Below are 20,516 nucleotides of genomic sequence, written 5' to 3' on the forward strand. Positions count from 1 at the left end.
CGACAGCGAAGTAGCTGACTCTCAACTGTCCTATGGGCAGTTGGGGATGGAAAAAGACTGCAGAACCCTACAGCTTAGAGGGATTTGGGAGTCCTCATACAATCACAAAATGTTAACATACAAGTTCAGCAGGTAATAGGGAAGGCAAATGGAATGATGGCATTCATTTTAAAGGGAATGAAACCTTAAAATAGGGAGGTCTTGCTAAATCCAGATAAGGCACTAACTGAATACTCCATAAAATTTTGATCGCCTTATCTACTCAAAGTTATACAGGCATTGGAGGCAATTCATGGAAGGTTCATTCGGCTGATTCAGGGTCTACAGGGACTTCTGATGAGGAGAGTTTGAACACGTGAGAAGCAAGAAGAATGAGAGGAAGCTTTACTGAAACATACAAGATTCTTGGAGTTTGACAGGGTAAAATGTGGAACAGTTGTTTCCCCTTGGGGGACCAGAAGGCATAATCCCTCAGTAAGGGGTCACCACATAAAACACACCTGAGGAGGAATTTCTTCTCAGAGGATAATGAAATAGTGTATTTCTTTACTACATAGGGGTGTACAGACTGGGTCATTAATATTTTCAAGGCTGAGACACATATTTAATTTGTAAGGGAATCAAGGATCACGGGAACGAGTCATGAAAGTGGAGTGGTGGATTATTAGATCAGTCATGATCACATTGAAAGGCTGAGCAGACGTGATGGGCTGAATGACCTGCTTCTGCTCCTACATCTTATGATCTTAAATAGAGGTGGGTAAAGGGACAACAGACATTCTGACATTGAGAGTAACTGCCCACAGTCATTGGTTAAAAACATTTAAACAATTCATTGACACCGTGCAAGCTACCTAGAAATAGGGTATATTAACAAGTGATTAGGATCAGGGACCATTCCTCAACAGGCAATCTTCATAGGTAGCAGTTCTAGTCAGGAGCTGTCATCTCCAGATGGAAATTAAACCAAAAAGAGGAGTCAATCATAGAGAAGAGGCCCTTCAGTACATCAAATCTGCATCAACCTATCTACACTAATCCTACTTTCCAGACCTTGGCTCAGATCCTTGAATTTATGGCATTTCAAAGTTGAAGTTTTCTGCGTCAACTGCCTTCTCAGGTAGGGCATTCCAGACTCCCACTAACCCTAGGTAAAAAAGTAATGGCTCAAATTCCCTCTGGACCTCCTGCCCTTCAGCTTAAAATTATGCCCCCTTGGTACTGACCCTTCAACAAAGCAAAATAGCTGCTTCCTATCCATCCTGTCTATGACCTTCATAATCTTGCACACGTCGATCAGGTTCCCTCCCAGCCTTCTTTGCTCTAAAATGAAAATAACCCAAAACTAAACAGCATCTTTTCTAGCTAAAATGATCCAATTCAAAGAACATCCTGGTGAATCATCTCTGCAGCAAACACATCTTCCTACACACAGTACTCCGGCTGTGGTCTAACCAAAGATTTGTGCAGCTACAACATAACCTCCTTGATCTTCTAATCGGTGACAACTGATAAAGGCAAGTGCCTAATATACCTGCTTAATTATGTATTAACTTGCCACCTTCAGGGGCTTGTGGATAAGCACTCAACGATTCTTCTGTTCCTTCCTTGTGTCCTGCTATTCATTGAGTACTCCCATGTCTTGCTATTTCGTCCAAACTGCATCACTTCACATGATCAGAGTTAAATTTCATTTGTCACTAATCTGACCAACCCAGTCACGTTTTCCTGTAATCCAAGACCTTATTCCTCACTGTAATCATCTGGCCTTGGCAACCTTGGTGCGATCTGCAAACTTACGATCCTCCCCACATTCTAGTCTATATCGTGTATATAAATCACGAACAATAACGGATCCAGCACGGATGCCTGTTACATGCCACTGCACACCAGGCTTTCACACAAAAACTTCAACCACCATTGTCCATCTCCTACCACTAAGCCAATTTGGACCCATTTTGCCAAATTACCCTGGATCCTACATAGTTTTATCATCTTCATCAGTTTCCCATGTGGATCTTTGTCAGAGGTTTTGCTGAAATCTATATAAATCGTGAACTGCACTACCTTCATCTAAACACCCGAGTGCCTCTTTGACAAATTCAAAAATTTGTTAGGCATGACCTCCTGTGACAAAGCCATGCTTGACTGTCCTTGATCAAACCTTGCCAACTGGAGATTAATTCTTTTCTTCAGGATTTTCTTGAATAGTTTCCATACCACTAATGTGAGACTCGCTTCTCTGTAGTTCTCTGGCTTATCCCTAGCACCCTTCTTGAAAAAAGTGGAACCACATCAGCTGCCCTCCAGTCCTTTGGAACCTCCACGGTAGCCAGAGAGGTACTGAAAATTTGGGGCAGAGCCCCTGTAATTTCCTCCCTTGCTTCACACAGCAATCTCGGGTAACAGAGGAAGACTCAGGGAAGAGTTCCCCAACGCCTCGGCTAGAAAGCCAGATGCTGCCTTCACAAGTCAGCCAGCACATTCTGTGCCAAGAGCCTATTTGTCTTCTAGTATCAGTGAACCTTCTGCAATTTTCACAGTTACATAATTTATTTGTCCAATTAAACAAAGTATTACATCTAAACTGCTGCTACTTAAACTCGAACTATCTGAAATAGCTTACAAATGATCAACTGCCTATTAGGTAATTGTGACCACAAACGTCTACAATCTGACACTAGCTGCCAAGGAGAAAATGAGTGCCTTGTTGAATTGCTGTAGTTTCACCCACAGTGCTATTAGAGAGAGTGTTCCAGGATTTTAAAACCAGTGTCAATGAAGGAATGGAATGGTTTGAAGGAAAATTTGCAGGTAGCTGTGTTCTCATATCTGCTGCCCTTGTCCTTCTAGATTATAGTGGTTGTATGTTTGTCAGGTATTGTTTAAGAAGCCTTGGTAATTTCTACAGGGCTTCTTGCATTCTTTTGCATTCCACTCATGGCTGTAGCAATTAGCGGACAGTGGGTTTCACCACTGAAAAACATCCCTGTTGCAAAAATCATACATTTCCTCCACATGGTACTGGATTTTCACCAAGGAAGAGGGGCTAGGTCTATGAATTTTAAAAAAAACAACATCCGGTCTTTGAAAATACAAAACAGAAAAGTTAAATAATGCTGAATTGTAGATTAATGTAATGGGTACCTGAATGCCCAAACATGCTGGCTACACATTCTCCAGTGTAGAAGTCAAAGATGGAAATATTTTTGTCAGAACAACTAGTGGCTACGAACGTTCCAGAGGGATCCATCTGAACCTAGAAACCAAACAGGCAACAGAGGGTTGGGTATCTCAACTAAAGGTTGATACACTCAAAAGAAAAATCCACCATGTTTACAAAAACTGTGTTGCCAAATTAACAAAGGCCACTAATGTAAAGGAATGCAGACAATTGTTAAAACTCTATCAATTGAAGACCAAAAAAATGTAGTTATTTTGAGGGTCAACATTAAGTAAAGATGCCCCAGCTCAACCTCCATTTTGTAAAGGCAAAGGTCTCTAACAATTATTAATGTCAACTTGGAGTGGGATGGGGTGGGAGCTGTCAGATGTTTCAGGAAAACGAACAGTACAAATTAGGTCGTAGATCGAAAAGGCTGAACAACCCAGTCTGATGAGCGGATTTCAACAGATGGAAAGAATAACATGAAAATAACACATCAAGACTGCAAACTGAATCTGAATAACCTTAATGGCTTTTGAAATATGCCACTGGTGCTGTTTTCAAACTCTTTTTTGGGGCTGCTCAATGCTGCAAATATTCCCATACTCCTATGGAATCCCATCCTAATTTTTAAAAGATAAAATGTAAAATAATAATTTGCATTTAGATAGTATCTTTAATGTAATAAAAATGTCCCAAGGTGCTTCATAAAACTGTTATTAAAAGTTGACACTGAACTGCATAAAAGAGGTGACCAAAAGTTTGACCAAAGAGCTAGGTTTCAAGAAGCAGCTGAAAGTTGGAGATAGTGGTGGAAAAGTTTAGGGAAGGATTTCCCTCCCTTGTTGTTGATAGTGAGCAGGATGACCTCAGACTGTTGTCTGATATTGGTCAGCTGGAAAATTGGTCAGAACAATGGCAGATGGAATTTAATTCTGATAAGCATGAGGTGATGCATTTTGGGAGGTCTAATAAGGAAAAGATATACACAATAAATGGTATGCCCCTGGGGAGTACTGAGAAAGAGAGATCTTGCTGTACAAGTCCGTAGATCACTGGAGATGTCAGCATTGATAGATAGGGTTGGTGAGGGCAGCATATGGGATGCTTGCTTTCATTAGCCAGGGGTTGGAATATAGGAGCAGGGATGTCTTGCTGCAATTTTCTAAAACATTGGTCACAGATGGAATTCTGTGTTCAGTTCTATTTGCCACATTATCAGAAGGATGGGATTATATCGTGCAGAGGAGATTCACCAGGATGTTGCCTGGGGTGAAAAGTCCAGTTATGAGGACAGACTGAATAGGCTAGGTTTGTTTTCCTTTGAGCAGAGGAGGCTGAAGTTGGGGATGGTGGAGGGGATCTGATTGAGGCATACAAAATTTTAAGAGGCATACACAAGGTAGATCATGAGAATCTTTTCCCCGTATCAGACATGTCTAAGACTAGAGGGAATTGGTTTAAGGTTAGAGTTAGAGGAGATCCAAAGAACATTTTATAACCCAGACGGTGGTGGAAATATGGAACATGCTGTCCGAGGGGATGGTAGAGGCAGATACTCGTGACATTTAAAGGACACTGGTGAGATTTCTTCTAGAGTACTGAGTTTACTTCTGGTCTCCCTGTTATAGGAAGGATATTATTAAGCTGGAGTGGGTTCAGAAGAGATTTGCCAGAATGTTGCTGGGAATGGAGAGTTTGAATAATATGTAGAGGCTGGATAGGCTTGGAATATTTTTCCCCTGGAGCATAGGTTGAGAGATGACCTTACAGAGGTTGATAAAATAATGAAGCATATAGATAAAGTGAATGGCAGGTGTGTTTTCCATAGGGTGGGGGATTTCAAGACTAGGGAGCATGTTTTTAAGGAGAGAAGAGGAAGACAATTTTTCTTATAAACTGAATGGCTCATGTGTGGAATGAACTTCCTGAGGAAATGGGGGATGCAGATACAGTTACAATGTTTAAAAGACATTTCAATGAGTACATGAATAAGGCTGAGCACTCAGATCCTGTGCGGACCAACCAATGAGGTATTCACCAACATCTTCAACCTCTCCGTCTTACAAGAAGTCGTCCCCATCTGTTAAAGAAAACCGCCATCAGCCCCGTACCTAAGAAAGCACATGCAATGTGCCTTAATGACTGCCGCCCAGTGGCTCTGACCTTAATAATCATGAAGTGCTTTGACAGGCTGGTCATGGCCTACATCAATTCCAGTCTCTCCGCCCGCCTCAATCCCCTATAATCTGTCTGCCGACATAACAGATCCACAGTATATCCCATATATCCCTAGCCCTACCCTCATCCCTGGAACATCTGGACAACAAAAACACCTATTGTCAGACTCGTGGTCATTGAAGGCAAAGCTGTAATCAACACTTTTACCTCCAGACTGATCTCAAAACGCCATGACCTTGGTCTCGGTTCTGCCCTCTGCAACTGGATCCTCAGCTTTCTGACCCATAGACTACAATCAGTGAAGATGGGTAATTGCACCTCCTTCACAGTAACACTCAATACTGGAGCCCCCCAAGGACGCGTTCTCAGCCCCCAGTTATACTCCCTGTACACCCACGACTGTGTTGCCAAATTCCAAAAGAACACCAACTACAAGGTTGCTGATGACACCACAGTAGTGGAACAGATACCTAACAACGACAAGTCAAAATACAGAAGGGAGAGGGGGCTTGGTGACGTGATGCAATGAAAAAAACCTTTCTCTTGGCAAAACTAAAGAACTGATCATTGACTTCAGAAAGAAAGGAGAACACACCCCCATCTACATCAATGGAACGGAGATTGAGAGGGTGGAGAGCATCAAGCTCCTCAGAGTGACGATAACTGACCTGCCTTGGATTTCCCATATAGACGCGACAGTTAAGGAGGCACAACGTCTCTTCTTCCTCAGGTGGCTCAGTAAATTTGACATGTCCGTAAAGGTCCCTCACCAACTTCGACAGATGCATCACTGAAGGTATACTGTCCAGGTGCATAACAGTCTGATATGGCAACTACTCTGTCCAGGACCCTAAGAAACTACAGAGAGTGGTGTGCACAGCCCAGGCCATCACAGAGACCAACCTTCCATCCATGGACTCCATTTACATGGCTCACTGTCGCAGAAAAGCCACCATTAAAGACCCATGGCACCCTGATAATGATCTCCTCCAACCTCTTCTGTTAGGCAGAAGATACAGAAGCCTGAACAGCCTCATCCTGGCCATTATCAGACTGATGAATGGACTCTCTAGCCTCAAACAATGCTGATCTTGCTAATGTTGATCTTGCCTGGCGTATGCCCTGTGCAATGTAACCTGTACGCCCCTGTTTAGTCTTTTTGATCTGTACATTTTTGCTTACTTTGATCTGCCTGAACTGCTTGTAAACAAAGCTTTTCACTGTACTTCAGTACACGTGACAACAAAATCAATCAAGAAATGTTTGGAGGGATATGGACCAAGCGCAGGCACGTGGGACTAGTTTAATTTGGGATTATGGTTGGCATATATTGGTTGGACCAAAGAGCCCATTACATGCTGTGTTACTCTAGAAGCATCTGAACAACCACATTAAATGCCAGGGTAATTGAGTAGCAAGGTGTTGTCCAGCAAGTCATTTGACAAGGAACATCATGGCATGCTGATGCAAAGGGTGACGTCACACGGGATCCACAGTGAGCTGATAAGATGGATAAAAAAAAACTGGCTTAGTCATAGACAGAGTAGTGGTGGAAGGGTGATTTCTGACTGGAGATATGTGATCAGTGATGGGACCTTTTGTCTGTAATTTATAAAAAATATTTGGAGGAGAATGTAGGTGGCTTGATTAGTATGTCTGGGGACAACACAAAGATTGGGCTATGGATAGGTGCAGTTAAACAGGATTAGTGTAGAACAAAGAACAGTTCAGCCCAGGAACAGGCCTTTGGCCCACCAAGACTGTGCCTACACAATGCCTTTCTAACTTAAAAACCTTCTACCGCTACATGGTCCATTTCCTCTACTCCCACCCAATTGATATATCTGACAAGATGCCTCTTAAACGTTGCTATTATATTCATCTCCATCATCTCCTCCAGCAGTGCGTTCCAGGCAATTACTACCGTCTGTCAAAAACTTGCTTCTCATCTCCTTTTAACTTTGTCTCTTTTACCTTAAACCTATATCCCTTCCTAATTGACATTTCTACCCTGGGAAAAAGACTTTGACTATCAACGTATCTCAATTTTGTAAACTTCTATCAGGTCATCCTTCAGCCTCTGATGTTCAAGTGAAATCAAATCAAGCTTGTCTAATCTCTCCTTGTGACTAATAGCCTCCAAAATCAGGCGACATAACCTGGTAAACCTTTTCTGTACCCTCTCCAAAGCCTCCACATCCAGCTGGTTGTGAGGCAACCATAACTGTATAAAGTATTTCAAATATGGCCTAACTAAAGTTGTATACAGTTGCAACATTACTTGGCAATGTTTATAATTTATGCCATGACCTATGAAGGCAAGTGCGCCATATGTCTTTTTGGCTACCTTATCCACTTGTGTTACCGCTTTTAGGGAACTGTGGACCTGTATAGCTAGATCTAGATGTTGATGCTACTAAGGGTTCTGCCATCTACTGTATACTTCCATCCTGCACGAGACCTTCCAAAATGTGAGACCTTGCATTTGTCCAGATTAAACTCCATCTGCCATTTCTCGCCTAAAGCTCCAGCCTATCTATATCCTGCTGTGTCCTCTGGCAATCCTCCTATTTGCAGCTCCCCAATCTTTGTGTTGTCCCCAGACTTACTAGTCAAGCCACCTCCATTCTCCTCCAAATATTTTTTTTAAATTACAAACAAAACGGATCCCATCACTGATCACATATCTCCAGTCAGAAATCACCCTTTTACCACTACTCTGTCTGTGACTAAGCCAGTCTTTTTTTATCCATCTTATCAGCTCACCGTGGATCCCATGTGACATCACCTTTTGCATCAGCATGCCACGATGTACCTTGTCAAATGACTTGCTAGACAACACCTGCTACTCTGCCCTCGATCATCTTTGGCACTTCCTCAAAAACACAAATCAGATTTGGAAGAATCAACTTTCCCTGCACAAAGCCATGCTGTCTATCACTAATAAGGTCAAAATTCAGATGACACCAGGTTATAGTCTAACAGGTTTATTCAAAATCACAAGCTTTTGTAGCAGTCCAACACTGGCATCTCCACATTATCGATAATAAGTCCATATTATTTCAAACATGAACAGGAGAGGTCCCAGAGGCCTGGAGAATAGTTAGTTATTATTATATTGACTAACTAACAAGTCCATATTTTCCAAATGTGAGTAAATTCCATTTCTAAGAATCTTCTCCCACAATTTCCCTACCACTGACATAAGGCTCACCAGCCTGTAATTTCCCAGTTTAATCCTTGTTGCCCTCCTTGAACAGAAGGAACAATGTTGGCTATTCTGCAGTCCTCTAGAACTTCTCCTGTGACTCCATATAAAGCCCCAGCAATTTTCTCACCCGCATTCTTCTGCATTCTAGATAGATCCTGGGGACTTGTCAATGTGAAAAAGGTGGTGCCGTTGGGTGTTTTGAAAAGCATCAAGGTAAGACACGTCCTAGAATATCAACATATCTCTCTTGAAACTCACCATCCACCTTTGTGAATACCAATGTAAAGTATCATTAAGGACAGTATCCACTTCCTCTGGCTCCATGCAACAATTACCTTTGTCCTTGAGTGGACGTCCTCTTTTTATAGCCTCCCTCTTACTCATTATGTATAAAACACCTTGAGATTTTCCTTAATCTTGATTTCCAAAGACATTTTATGGTCCCTTTCAGCCCTCCTAACTCCTTGTTTCAGTTCTTTCCTATCTTTGTATTCTTCCAGGGCTCTGTCTATCTTCAGTTTCTTAAATCTTCTGTATGCCTCCTTTTTCTTTTTGAGACAGCTCTCAATTTGTCATCCAATGATCACAAATCTTGCCATCCTTCTCCTTCATTTTCACAGGAACACCCTGGTCATAAAGTCTAATCAAAATCAACAACTGTAGTTTGGTGTTTGACCCACCATGTCTATACCATCAATGGACCTGTTTCTATGCTGTATGACCCTCTATATAGCCTAGGGTTTTGTCAGCTGAAGAGAAGGCTGCCAGTTAAAATGGGAATGTTCAAAAGGCTGAAATTACATGGTGTCACGCCTGAAACATGAAACCTGTTTTTTTCTTCACAGATACTACCACATCTGCTGAGAATTTCCAGCATTTTTAGTTACATAACTGAAAGGAATGCTTCACTGGAGGCACACTGACTATGTCACCTATCACGGTGGCAAAACGTTTGCAGCCAAACCTACCAGCTTGGCAAGCATGTCTACAACCTCATTTTCAGTTACATTATAACTAGATAAGTGTAAATGTATAGGAAAGCAGGAAAGTTGGAGGAGAATAAAGATAGAAAGGGGGAAGACATGGAGGGACTTAAGTACAAAGATAAACATTTAAAATAAAATTCAAAGCACTGCTTATCCAGGAGCCAACATAAATCAGTGAGCACAGAGGCGGTGGGTGAACAGAACTTGATATTGGATCATTGACTGTCAAGGAAATCTCAGGGACTGTACATAAATTTAAAAATAAAAATTAGACAAGTTTCTAATGGTTTATGAAAGAAGGGATTAACTGAGAAATACCAGGAACAAGTGAAGCTCAGGCCAATATAATAAATTAATAATAAAATAAAATAAAATAATAAAAAAGTAAGCCAAAGTAGGATAAAGGAATGAGCGTAAAGATAACGCAAGGGAAGTACTTTTATAACTTTTTAAGTCTTTCTTAATTACTAAGTAGTTTAAATTTAAAGAGATGGAGGCACAGATTGGTCAAGTGGAATGTGGCACCTGTAATGTGTGGGAAGTCATGGACTCTACTAGTGTCCTAGTTGACCACAGATAAGCACAGGCTTCCAGCTACAGAAACTTCATCCTCACATTTACAACTCAAATGCAACAGGAGACACTGCAGCACACTCAACAGGCTCAGAGTTACAGAGACTGCATGTTCAGAGGGGTAGTCATACCACAGCTTAAGGGCCTGGGTGACTGCCAGGCAGTCCAAGAGAAAAATGCAGACGCCACAGTCAACAAATATGGTGACAATACACTGTGTCCCTTCATCAAATAATTAATGTTGATTATAAATAGTTGAAGCACCTGATAACCCTAGCACCTTATGAGTTGCAGTGGTAACTTAAAAATAATCCCAGCTCCATCTTCTGTGAGCTACCCATCTCTTTATTTACGCTAACATATTACCTAGCACCACGAAATCTTACCATGGGTTTTGTGGCCCCTTATCAAGTGTCTTTCAGAAAACTAAACACACAACACCTGTTGGTTCCCTTTTATCCATCCTGCTCATTACATCCTCAAAGAGCCCCAATAAAATTTGGCCAAACATTTTCCTTTTCACAAAAATCATGTTGATCCTGTCCAATTGTACTATGATTTTCAAAATGTCTTGCTACTTGTGTAATGATGGATTTCAGCATTTCCCAATGATATATTGGGTTAGGTGACCTATAAATTCCTACTTTCCTGTCTCCATTCTTTCTAGAAGACAGATTAGAAATTGGTGGATTAATTATTTGTGGATAATTTCTTTTTTTTGCTCATCTGATCCAGGACATTTTAGTCCTCTTCCTTTCCTCAAAAAGCATTAGGACCTCTTGGATGCCCTGACAGACCAACTGTGTGGTAATTACCCGGGAAATTTAAACTTTGATTTTCACCTGGTGTTTCAAAGCCGGCAAAAAAAAAAATCACCAATTCCGTGTTGGAGTTGGGGAATAGAACAATTCTGATTTAGTGACCTTATTGCTAGGCAGGAAAAATTGGAGGGATTAAATCCTACCCCAACTTTTGGCTAACTATAAAACTAACTATGCACCCCCTTACCACCTCACCAAATACCAGGTCCCCTTCTCCTAAATCCAGTCAAAAACACTTCACTAGCCATTACCCTACCATTTTCCATCCAACACCCTCCTTAGTTTACTAATTTAGATTTTCTCGTAAGAGGGTCTGGATCTTTAAGCCTTGGAATACTTGTTACCACTGTTAAAAAAAAAAGCATATTTTGACCTCGAGCACCGACCCTGCGCTGATCCAAATCAGACATTAAACGCCAGAAAAATGGGGGTCCCAGGGGAGGGCAAGTTAAAAGGAATGAAACTGCAATTCAACTGTGATTGTCACTCCTTGGAAGATTTGACTCGTGATGCTTAGAACCTACAGGTGCTGCATTTATTCGTTTTATTCCTACATGATCATTACATATTTGTACAGTTACTCCATTACTCAAGTCTGCACATGAATTTTTGATGCAAATCACATTGCAATTCAGCTTTTGAACTTCAAACATGCTCATTTGGATATACAGGTGTACAGCACGGAAGCAGGTCCTTTAGCTCAACTCGGCCATGCTAACCAGGTTTCCTAAACTGGACTTGTCCCACGTCCCCCTAAACTTTTTTTTTTTTTGAGTTCTTATTCTTAAGTTTCTTGATCATTAAGATTACAATCCACACTTCCAACATCTCTAGCTAATTTTAAGACCTTTGGATGCAGTAGTATAGATTTTGGTAAAGCATTATATCCCCTGTAAAATTAGTGAAAAGTCAGCATTAAAAAAGTGCTATTTCAGATGCTGCTGAGACTTGTATTCCTTACTTTGAGGAGGATTCCATCTTCACTCTGTGAACCTTTGAAACATTTCTTTTGTTTCCCACTGTCGATGGTAAATACCCTGCAATGTCAATATAAAAAGGTAGTTTAATTTTATTAAAAGGAATCAGATAAAATGGATTCTCTCCTTGCCTCTTCACTCCTTCCTTTTGGACTGCTAGGAATAACTTCATGGCCATCCATATGTAAGAAGTGTCAAGGCAGAGCTTCAAATAACAACATGTTAATTGTTATTGTTATTTGTCAGTTATTTGCATTTCTAACTTCAAAGCGTGATTGAATTCTGTCCTCAGTGCTTCCAGTAAGGGGGTCTGAGGATAGCTATCAGGAATAGGAACCCAGGTTCATCTTTCCTGTGTTCCGAACTGAGATCTGAAGGGTTACTGGATCTGAAATGTTAACTGTGTTTTCTCCCCACAGATACTGCCAGACCTGCTGAGTTTTCCAGCAATTTCTGATTTTGTTTCTGATTTCCAGCATTCACAGTTTTGTCTTTTTTTCCATCTTTCCCCTCCCTAGCCTTGTAGTCAAAATCCAATTCAACTATAACCACAGCCAAGACCAGCACAGATGAAGAATCATACTTTTGATCTTCTTAGTCTGTACAGTTCAGCTATGAACCAAATGCAAATAGGTAGATCTAGTTCAAAGGCCAGCAATAGTAAATAACACCTAAACTCTTAACCAATAGACCTTTGTTTATTCTAAATATATGCTGTGCAACTCCATGTTCTGTAGTGGGTGAAGCAAAAAATAACAGTTTGCTACTAATCAGTGATACTGCACTCCAACAAAAAGTAATTAGAAGAAACAGCAATACTTCAGTTTCCATCCTTATAAATCAGCCACAAATGGGAGGTTAGGGATGACAGGGTTGGGAAGATGTCGGGAGAGAATAATCACCAAAGAAGGAAACAGTGTTTGCTAACAGACAGAAGTGATGTCAAACTAATCCTGGCAACCATAGTCTTGGCAGGTCACCTGCTTATGTTTGCCATAAGGGAAGCAGTGCACAGAAGAAAATAGCAGAATGCCATAAATGGACAAGAAATAAACTACAGGCTCATTAATGTTATACTTGTATTCTATATTAGCACAATGCACCGCAGTTGTTCATCCAGATCAGATTCCTCCTCAATTAACTTCACTCTAAAAGGTGATTACAATCCAAACTACTTTTCAAACTTGGATACAAAGGAGTTTCTTCGAAATTGAAATCAAATTGAAGAGTGGATTAATTGAGAAATTGGTTAGGTATTGTAAATATCATGGTTTTAAACCTCAGGATTTACTACTAGAATTGTACAATGCCAGAGGGTGATAAGAAACCAGGTGAATGCCAATACAGATCAGATGCTAAGTGTAGGCTATAATTTTACATCTGATTTTGAGGGTAAGGCAGAGAGTCTAACTGAATTCATGAATTTTATGTTAGTCAGGGAATGGGGGCTGGAAACTGAACTCTGCCTTTCTAGTTACAGGTGGTACAGGGCAGGGTAAAACCTAAGGACAGATAACCAGGTAGATAATGTGCTCAACACGTTGGGACAGAAACATTTTCTTAAAAACTTCTCAAGATACTCTATCCAAGTAGGTTAACCAAGTTGACACTTGCATTAAGTTATAGTCACCAGAAATATTTCACCTAATCATTAGCACTCAAAGTAACAAATTAATTTTACTCTAGGTCATACAACTTGACTTGAGAAATGTTTGATGCATTTTTGAAAGAGAGACCACATATCCCTACCCCATCAAAGGAAGAAAACATACCTAATATTTCTGTCCTGGCAGCCAATAGCTACATATTTCCGTGTGATATCAATATCCATGTCATATAATGTTGTTTTTCCGACTACATGGTGAGTTCGTGTAAACTGAATTCCATCAACAGACTGCCAAAAGAAAATTTATATTGCCTGAAAGACAAGTTCAAATTCTAGGATCTCAGACTATCATTGCTGTGTAAAGATTTGGACTACAAACCATTTCCCCAACCCCCAACAAAAACTGTAATTTCTACCTATAGATAAGAAAAATAGGTACTCCCAGCTAAAAATTTATGGGACAGAGGAACAGGCTGTAAGTGAACAAGACAGCATGAGATACAAGAATGTTTTCATTTATTAGAAAAAAAAACTGACAGCTCAGAGCAACCATCAAGAGCAATACCAGAAATCTATTTTTTATGTGGAGATTAAGCTATTATCCAACAATGAGTCATCTGTTTTTGCTAAAAGCAGAACCATTTCCTTAAATGTCCTCAAAATTTACTACCAAATATCCCACTATTTTCTGAAATAATATTAATATTTGGTAGAACAGAGTGAGTTTTAAATATCAGTTGCAAAATTTTAAAAGAAATCTTAAAAAGAGTGGTAGAACATGGTGGTGTTGGGGGTATTAATTTTGACTTGAAGTATGTTATTTAAAATGGAGAGAGATTACAGAATGCTATGATATAGAGGGATCGGAGCGCCTTCAAACATGTAGCACAAGTAGTTACTATTCAGGTAAAGTGAAGTAATTAAGCCAAATAGAATTTTAGCATTTATTGCAATGTGGGTGGAATAAACTGGACTCGAGTTTCTCTCAGCATTTTTCAAATAAATTCACTTGGCTGGCCATAATTTATTACCCATCCCTAGTTGCCCTTGTGTAGAGGGCAGTGAGTTGCTACTTTGAATCACTAGAATCCATGTGCTGCAGGTAGACGCAATGTCCTTTGGAGGAAATTCCAGGATTTTGACCCAGTGAAATGAGGAGGTAGTAACACGTTTCCAAGTCAGAATAGTGAGTGGATTTGAGGGGAAGATGGTGTCTTCTCCTGTATCTGCTGCCCTTGTCCTTCTAGATCGAAGTGGTCATGGGTTTGGAGTCTTCAGTGAATTTCTGCAGTGTATTTTGTAGATTGCACACACTACTGCTACTGAGCACTGGGGGAGACACAGTGGGTGTTTCTGGAGGTGGTGGCAAGCAAGCGGGCTGCTTTGTCCTGAATGGTGTCAAGCTTCTCCAGTATTGTTGGAGCTGCACTCATCCAGGCAAGTGGGGAGTATTCCATCACATTCCTGACTTGTGTGTCTTGTAGTTGGTGGACAGAACAGCTATAGGGAGTCAGGAAGTGAGTTGCTCACTGCAGCATTCCCAGCCTCTGTAGCCATTGTCTTTACGTGACAAGTTCAGCTGAGCGTCTAGTTAATGGTAATCCGAGGATATTGACAGGAGGGGATTTAATGATGGTAACACTGCTGAATGTCAAAGGGGCAGTGGTTAGATTGCCTCTTATTGGAGCTGTTGATTGCCCAGCATTTGAGTGGCATGAACATTATTTGCCATTCTGAGGAAGGGTCACCGGACCCAAAACATTAACTGTTTTCTCCTTCACAGATGCGGCCAGACCTGCTGAGTTTTTCCAGCAACTTTGTTTTTGTTCCTGATTTACAGCATCCGCAGTTCTTTTGGTTTTTATTACTTGCCATTTGTCAGCCCAAGCCTTGATATTGCCCAGATCTTCTTATACTTGAACACTGAATGCTTCAGTGTCTGAGGAGTTATAAATGGTGCTGAACATTGCACAATCATCAGCACATATTCCTACTTCTGACCCTATAATGGAGGGAAGGTCGTTAATAAAGCTGAAGATGGTTGGGGGTCTGGGACACTATCCTGATGATCTCCTGCAGAGATGTCCCAAGGCTGAAATGACTGACTTCCAACAACCACACCATTTTCCTATGTGCCAGGTATGACTCCAACCACCAAACAGTTTGCCCTGTGAATCCCATTGATTCCAGTTTTGCAAGGGCATATACTACCAAACCTGCTAAGTATTTCAAGTATTCTCCTTTTATTTCAAATTTTGTTACAACTACATGGCCTTTGTGGTTGGTTCACTCACCAAGCTGATTGGTTAGTTCACAGATGTTTCATTACCCTGCTGGGTAACATCATCTGTGTAGCCTCCGATGAAGTATTGTTGTGCTTTCCCACCTGGTTTTTAAACTCTGGGGTGCGTTGGAACTGGTTACCTCATTTCCAGTTTTTCTTCACAGTGGTGTATATATCGGGTGTAATTCTACTTGTTTGTTGATGGCCTTCTTGGTGGAGAACCAAGCCTCCAGAAATTCCCGTGCTTGTCTCTGTTTGGCCTGTCCTAGAACCTTATGTGGCCTTTAGCAAGACCAAGGGTAGTACTGCTTACAGTTTTGGTCTCCTTGAGGAGGGACATTTTTTGCATTAGAGACTTTTTGCCAAACTAGGTTCACTAGGTTGATTTCCTGCGTGACTGATTCTGAGGAAAGGTCCAATACCTTGGGCTAATTTCTGAGGAACAAAACTTGATTTAATTGAAACAAGATTCAGAGGTACTTGGCAATATAAATACGATGAGGATGTCACCCTCATTCTGGAATCTTTAAGGGCACATTTTAAGAATAAGACAAAGACGATGAATTTCTTCCAGAGTCAGAAATCTTTGAACTTTGACTCAAGACGTAGACGCTGCTGGGCCTAGTTACTTGCCAGTTTGATTTGATTTATTATTGTCATGTGCACCTAGGTACAGTGAAAAGTTTTGTTTTCCGTGCAGTACAGGCAGATCATACCATATGAAGTGCATAAGAGTAATAGAACAGAGCGAGGAAAGCTGCAGAGAAGGCACACAAAGAACAACGTCAACATTCAAATTTTAAATTTAAGAGGTCCATTCAGAAATCTAATAACAGTGGGAAAGAAGTTGTTCTTGAATCCATTGGTCCGTGTGTTTAAAGTTTTTGTACCTTCTGCCCGATGGAAGAGATTATAACTGGGGTTGGAGGCTTCTTTGATTATGTTGGCTGCTTTTACAAGGCAGCAAGAAGTGCAGATGGAGTCAATGAATGGAAGGTTGTCTTGTGTGATGGACTGGGTCGTGTTCACAACTCTGTAGTTTCTTGCAGTCCTGATCAGAGCAGCTGCCGTTCCAAGCTGTGATGCATCCAGCTGGAATGTTTTCTATGGTGTATCTATAAAAGTCGGTAAGGGTCTTATGGACATGCCGAATTTCCTTAGCCTCTTGAGAAAGTAGAAGTGCTGTTGTGCTTTCTTGACCGTCACATCAACGTGGATGGACCAGGACAGATTATTGGTCATCAGCACTCCTAGGAACTTGACACACTCACCCATCCCCACCTCAGCTCTACTGACGTTGATAGGAGCGTGCTCTCCACCTTGCTTACTGAAGTCAATGACCAGCTCTTTCATTTTGCAGACATTAAGGGAGAGATTGTTACCTTTAAACCACACCACCAAACACACTCTTTCTTGTATTCTGTATTTAAATAAACCACCTTGCTCTCATGCTATCATTTCTGTCCTTGTTCTGCTGCAATACTCCAATGAAGCTCAATGCAAGTGGGGCAAGCAACACTTCATCTTCTACTTAGGCACATTACAGCCTCCAGGAATCATTATAGAGTTCTAAAACTTCAGAGTTGTACAACATCTGCCCTTAATTTTTGTTACATTCCTCATCCTTCCTTGCCTTGTCTCATTGGCTTTGTTTTCACACCTAACATTTACACTTATTTCACATATCAATCTCTGCTTTACCACTATTAATACTAACTTTGTCTTTGCTCTTGGTACCCTCAATCTTGCTTCTCCACTTCAGTCAACAGCAGAAGAACCATTTTCTAGGCCATTTCAGCTCCAAAGAACAATTAAACTGGACTTGAAACATTAATTCTGTTTCTCTCTTCACAGGTGCTGCCAGGCCTGAGTCTCTCCAGTAGTTCCTGTTATTTCAGATTTTCAGCATCCAAGTATTTTGCTTTGATTTAACTAGATTTTGAGGATCAGCCAGGAAATTGGAGATGAGGCAAAGACCAGATCAAGATTGACCAGCGGTGGTGTAGTTTCAGAGCATGTGTGTGGTATTCTCCGGCTCTTATTGACTTTGCAGAAAAAAGGAGAAACCATGATGAGGAATATTATTTTCAGAACACTGGTCATATGTAAGATGAAGGCAGATTCAAACACAGCCTTTCAAAGTGAATTGGATAACTATACAAAGAGAATAAATTTGCAGGGCTATGTGGAAAAGACAGAAATGGGACCAAATAAGTTGGTCTTGGAGAGAGGCAGCAAGGAAATAAGCCAAATGTTTTTCTTTTGTGCTGCAACCATTCTATAATTTCAGAGCTGCTTTGGCAGAGAACTAGAAAAGTTCATTTGTATAGGAAACGAAGGTTAGGAGAAGAGAAAAGGTTGAAAACAAAAAGATAAAAACCTACTGGGTTAAGCAACGTATTTATCAATACAGACTTTCCCCAGTAACACTTAACACAATGAATTTCCCAACTCGGCCAGATTCTGAATAAGTCAACAAAGCAAGATAAAAATCAACCAAATGTACATTACTCATGATAAAACCACATAGTAACAATTTGTGGAATTTCAAACAGCTAAATTAATTCAGTAATGAAGTCACTACACTGGATGTAAAAGATGTTTTGGGAAACCCTTAATGGGGATGCAAGTTGCCGTACAAACGTAAAAGCAAATAGATAGGAAGTTTAAGTGAAGCATCACAAAATAAATGCTGGGGCCAAAGTGAGACTTTTACCTTCTGTGCTGTACGGAAATAGATACTTTTATCAGCACCACAGCTAACCATCTTGACATTATCATTGGCTACAGAAAGGGAGAATAAAAGGAATAATTCAGATTAAAAGTTGTTAAAAACCCATTATGCACATACATGACTAGAAATAATGCTCAAGTCATCGATAGAGATTAGCAGTATATGGTAACACCTCAATCTCCAGAGAGTTTCTTTACATACAGATTACATCCGCATAACGTAATATACACTATATATAAAACATCCTATTGTAGCTACTTTAACCATCGTCAAATAACAGTTCAGAAGGTAACAAAATATCCAAAGTGATGCACAGCATCAAAAAACATAAGCGATAAACATATTCTCTCTCTCAACAAGTTTTTGCAATCATCCCAGTTAATCAATTAGAACATATGCTGTATTCTCCCTACCACAAATATGGCTAGCTTTGCATCATTATCTAATAAACCTCGACTCATGGCATTTTTCCTTTACCAATGACCTTTTGCAACTATAAGCAAGTGTTCAAACTCGGCAACCTGGACCCTAGAAGGTTAGTACAGCAATTGTAGATGATTCTTAATATCATAGTTGTCAAATTTTCTAAGTACTGACAAGTCAGCAAACTTTGTTTTAACTGACCTGATGAACCGGTACTCTTAATAAATTAGCAAAAATTATATAACTTAAATATCGCAATGTGTTATTCAGTCCAGTTCTTATACCTTTCTAATTTATTTACCTCAATGTAAAAATACTTGTTAAATATACTTGTTGTTCAACTGAATGGCCACATGAAATATCAACAATTGATTCAATTTCTCCTCAAATGCTGCAATCTACCACAATGGCCGACCAGCCAGTTGAGGGTGCGCGACAAGGCTCTTGGCCACTAAGTTTTATTTAAGGCAAAGTTATATTATTATTTAAGCGATTTATGTTGTAAATAAAGTACAATGATATAAATACACTTTGCATTATGTTTCTATTAGTTACTGTATTTTCACATTGATTATGTGGACTTAACACAGAACTGTACAGCACAGGAACAGGACTTCAGCTCACGATGTTGTGCAGAACATGATGCCAAATTAAACCAATCCCTTCTGCCTGACTTTGGTCCATAGCCCTCCATTCCTTGCATATTCATGCGCTTATCTAAAAATCTCTTAAACACTCCTATTGTATCTGCCTCCACTACCACCTCTGGCAGTGTTCCAGACTCTACCACTCTCAATGTAAAAAACTTTCCCCCTCTCACCGTAAACGCATGCCCCCTAGTAATAGGCATTTCAATTCTGGGAAAGAGATTCTGACTATCAACTAGCATCGGCAGTTCTCATCATCTCTTGACTATCAACCCTATTTATGCATCTCAATATTATAGACTTTTATCAAGTCTCCCCTCAGCCACCGCTGCTCCAGAGAAAACAACCAGAGCTCTTCTAGCCTCTCCTTATAGCTAATGCTGGCTAACCTCTTCTGCACCCGCTCTAAAGTCTGCACATCCTTACTGTAATGTGGCAACCAGAATTGAACGCAATACTCTAAGTGGAGCCAAACCGAAGTTTGATAAAGCTGCGACATGACATCCTGACTCTTGTACTCAATTTGCCGACCAATAAAAGGCAAGCATGCCATACACCTTCTTTACCACCCCAGGCACTTCTGTGGTTACTTTCAGGGAGCTATGGACCTGAACCCCAAGATTCCTCTGTACATCATTGCTGTTCAGGGTCCTGCCATTAACTGTATACATTTCCTTAACATTTGATCTCCCAAAGTGCAGCACCTCTCACTTACCCGGATTAAACTTCATCTGCCATTTCTCTGCCCATATCTGCAACAGATCTATATCCTGTTGTATCCTTTGACAACTTTCTACACTACCAACTTCTTGATTAAAGATATAACAAGGTGTAGAGCTGGATGAACACAGCAGGCCAAACAGCATCAGAAGAGCAGGAAAGCTGACGTTTCGGGTCTAGACCCTTC

The 20,516-nt window shown here is 40.5% G+C and overlaps 1 protein-coding gene across 1 annotated transcript in view; it reads right to left on the minus strand.

Moving 5' to 3' along the window:
- Window positions 1–20,516, minus strand: part of LOC109913188 (mitogen-activated protein kinase-binding protein 1-like) — a 148,136-nt gene that overhangs the window by 60,113 nt on the left and 67,507 nt on the right. Inside the window, exons 11-14 of the mRNA XM_048618239.1 lie at window positions 18,522–18,589; window positions 13,688–13,809; window positions 11,900–11,975; window positions 3,148–3,259 (exon numbers count right to left, since the gene is read on the minus strand). Coding sequence (XP_048474196.1) covers window positions 3,148–3,259; window positions 11,900–11,975; window positions 13,688–13,809; window positions 18,522–18,589 — 378 coding nt within the window. The remainder of the gene's footprint in view (window positions 1–3,147; window positions 3,260–11,899; window positions 11,976–13,687; window positions 13,810–18,521; window positions 18,590–20,516) is intronic.

The sequence above is a fragment of the Rhincodon typus genome, chromosome 39 (assembly GCF_021869965.1).
Source record: "Rhincodon typus isolate 14 chromosome 39, sRhiTyp1.1, whole genome shotgun sequence".
Taxonomy (NCBI): domain Eukaryota; kingdom Metazoa; phylum Chordata; class Chondrichthyes; order Orectolobiformes; family Rhincodontidae; genus Rhincodon; species Rhincodon typus.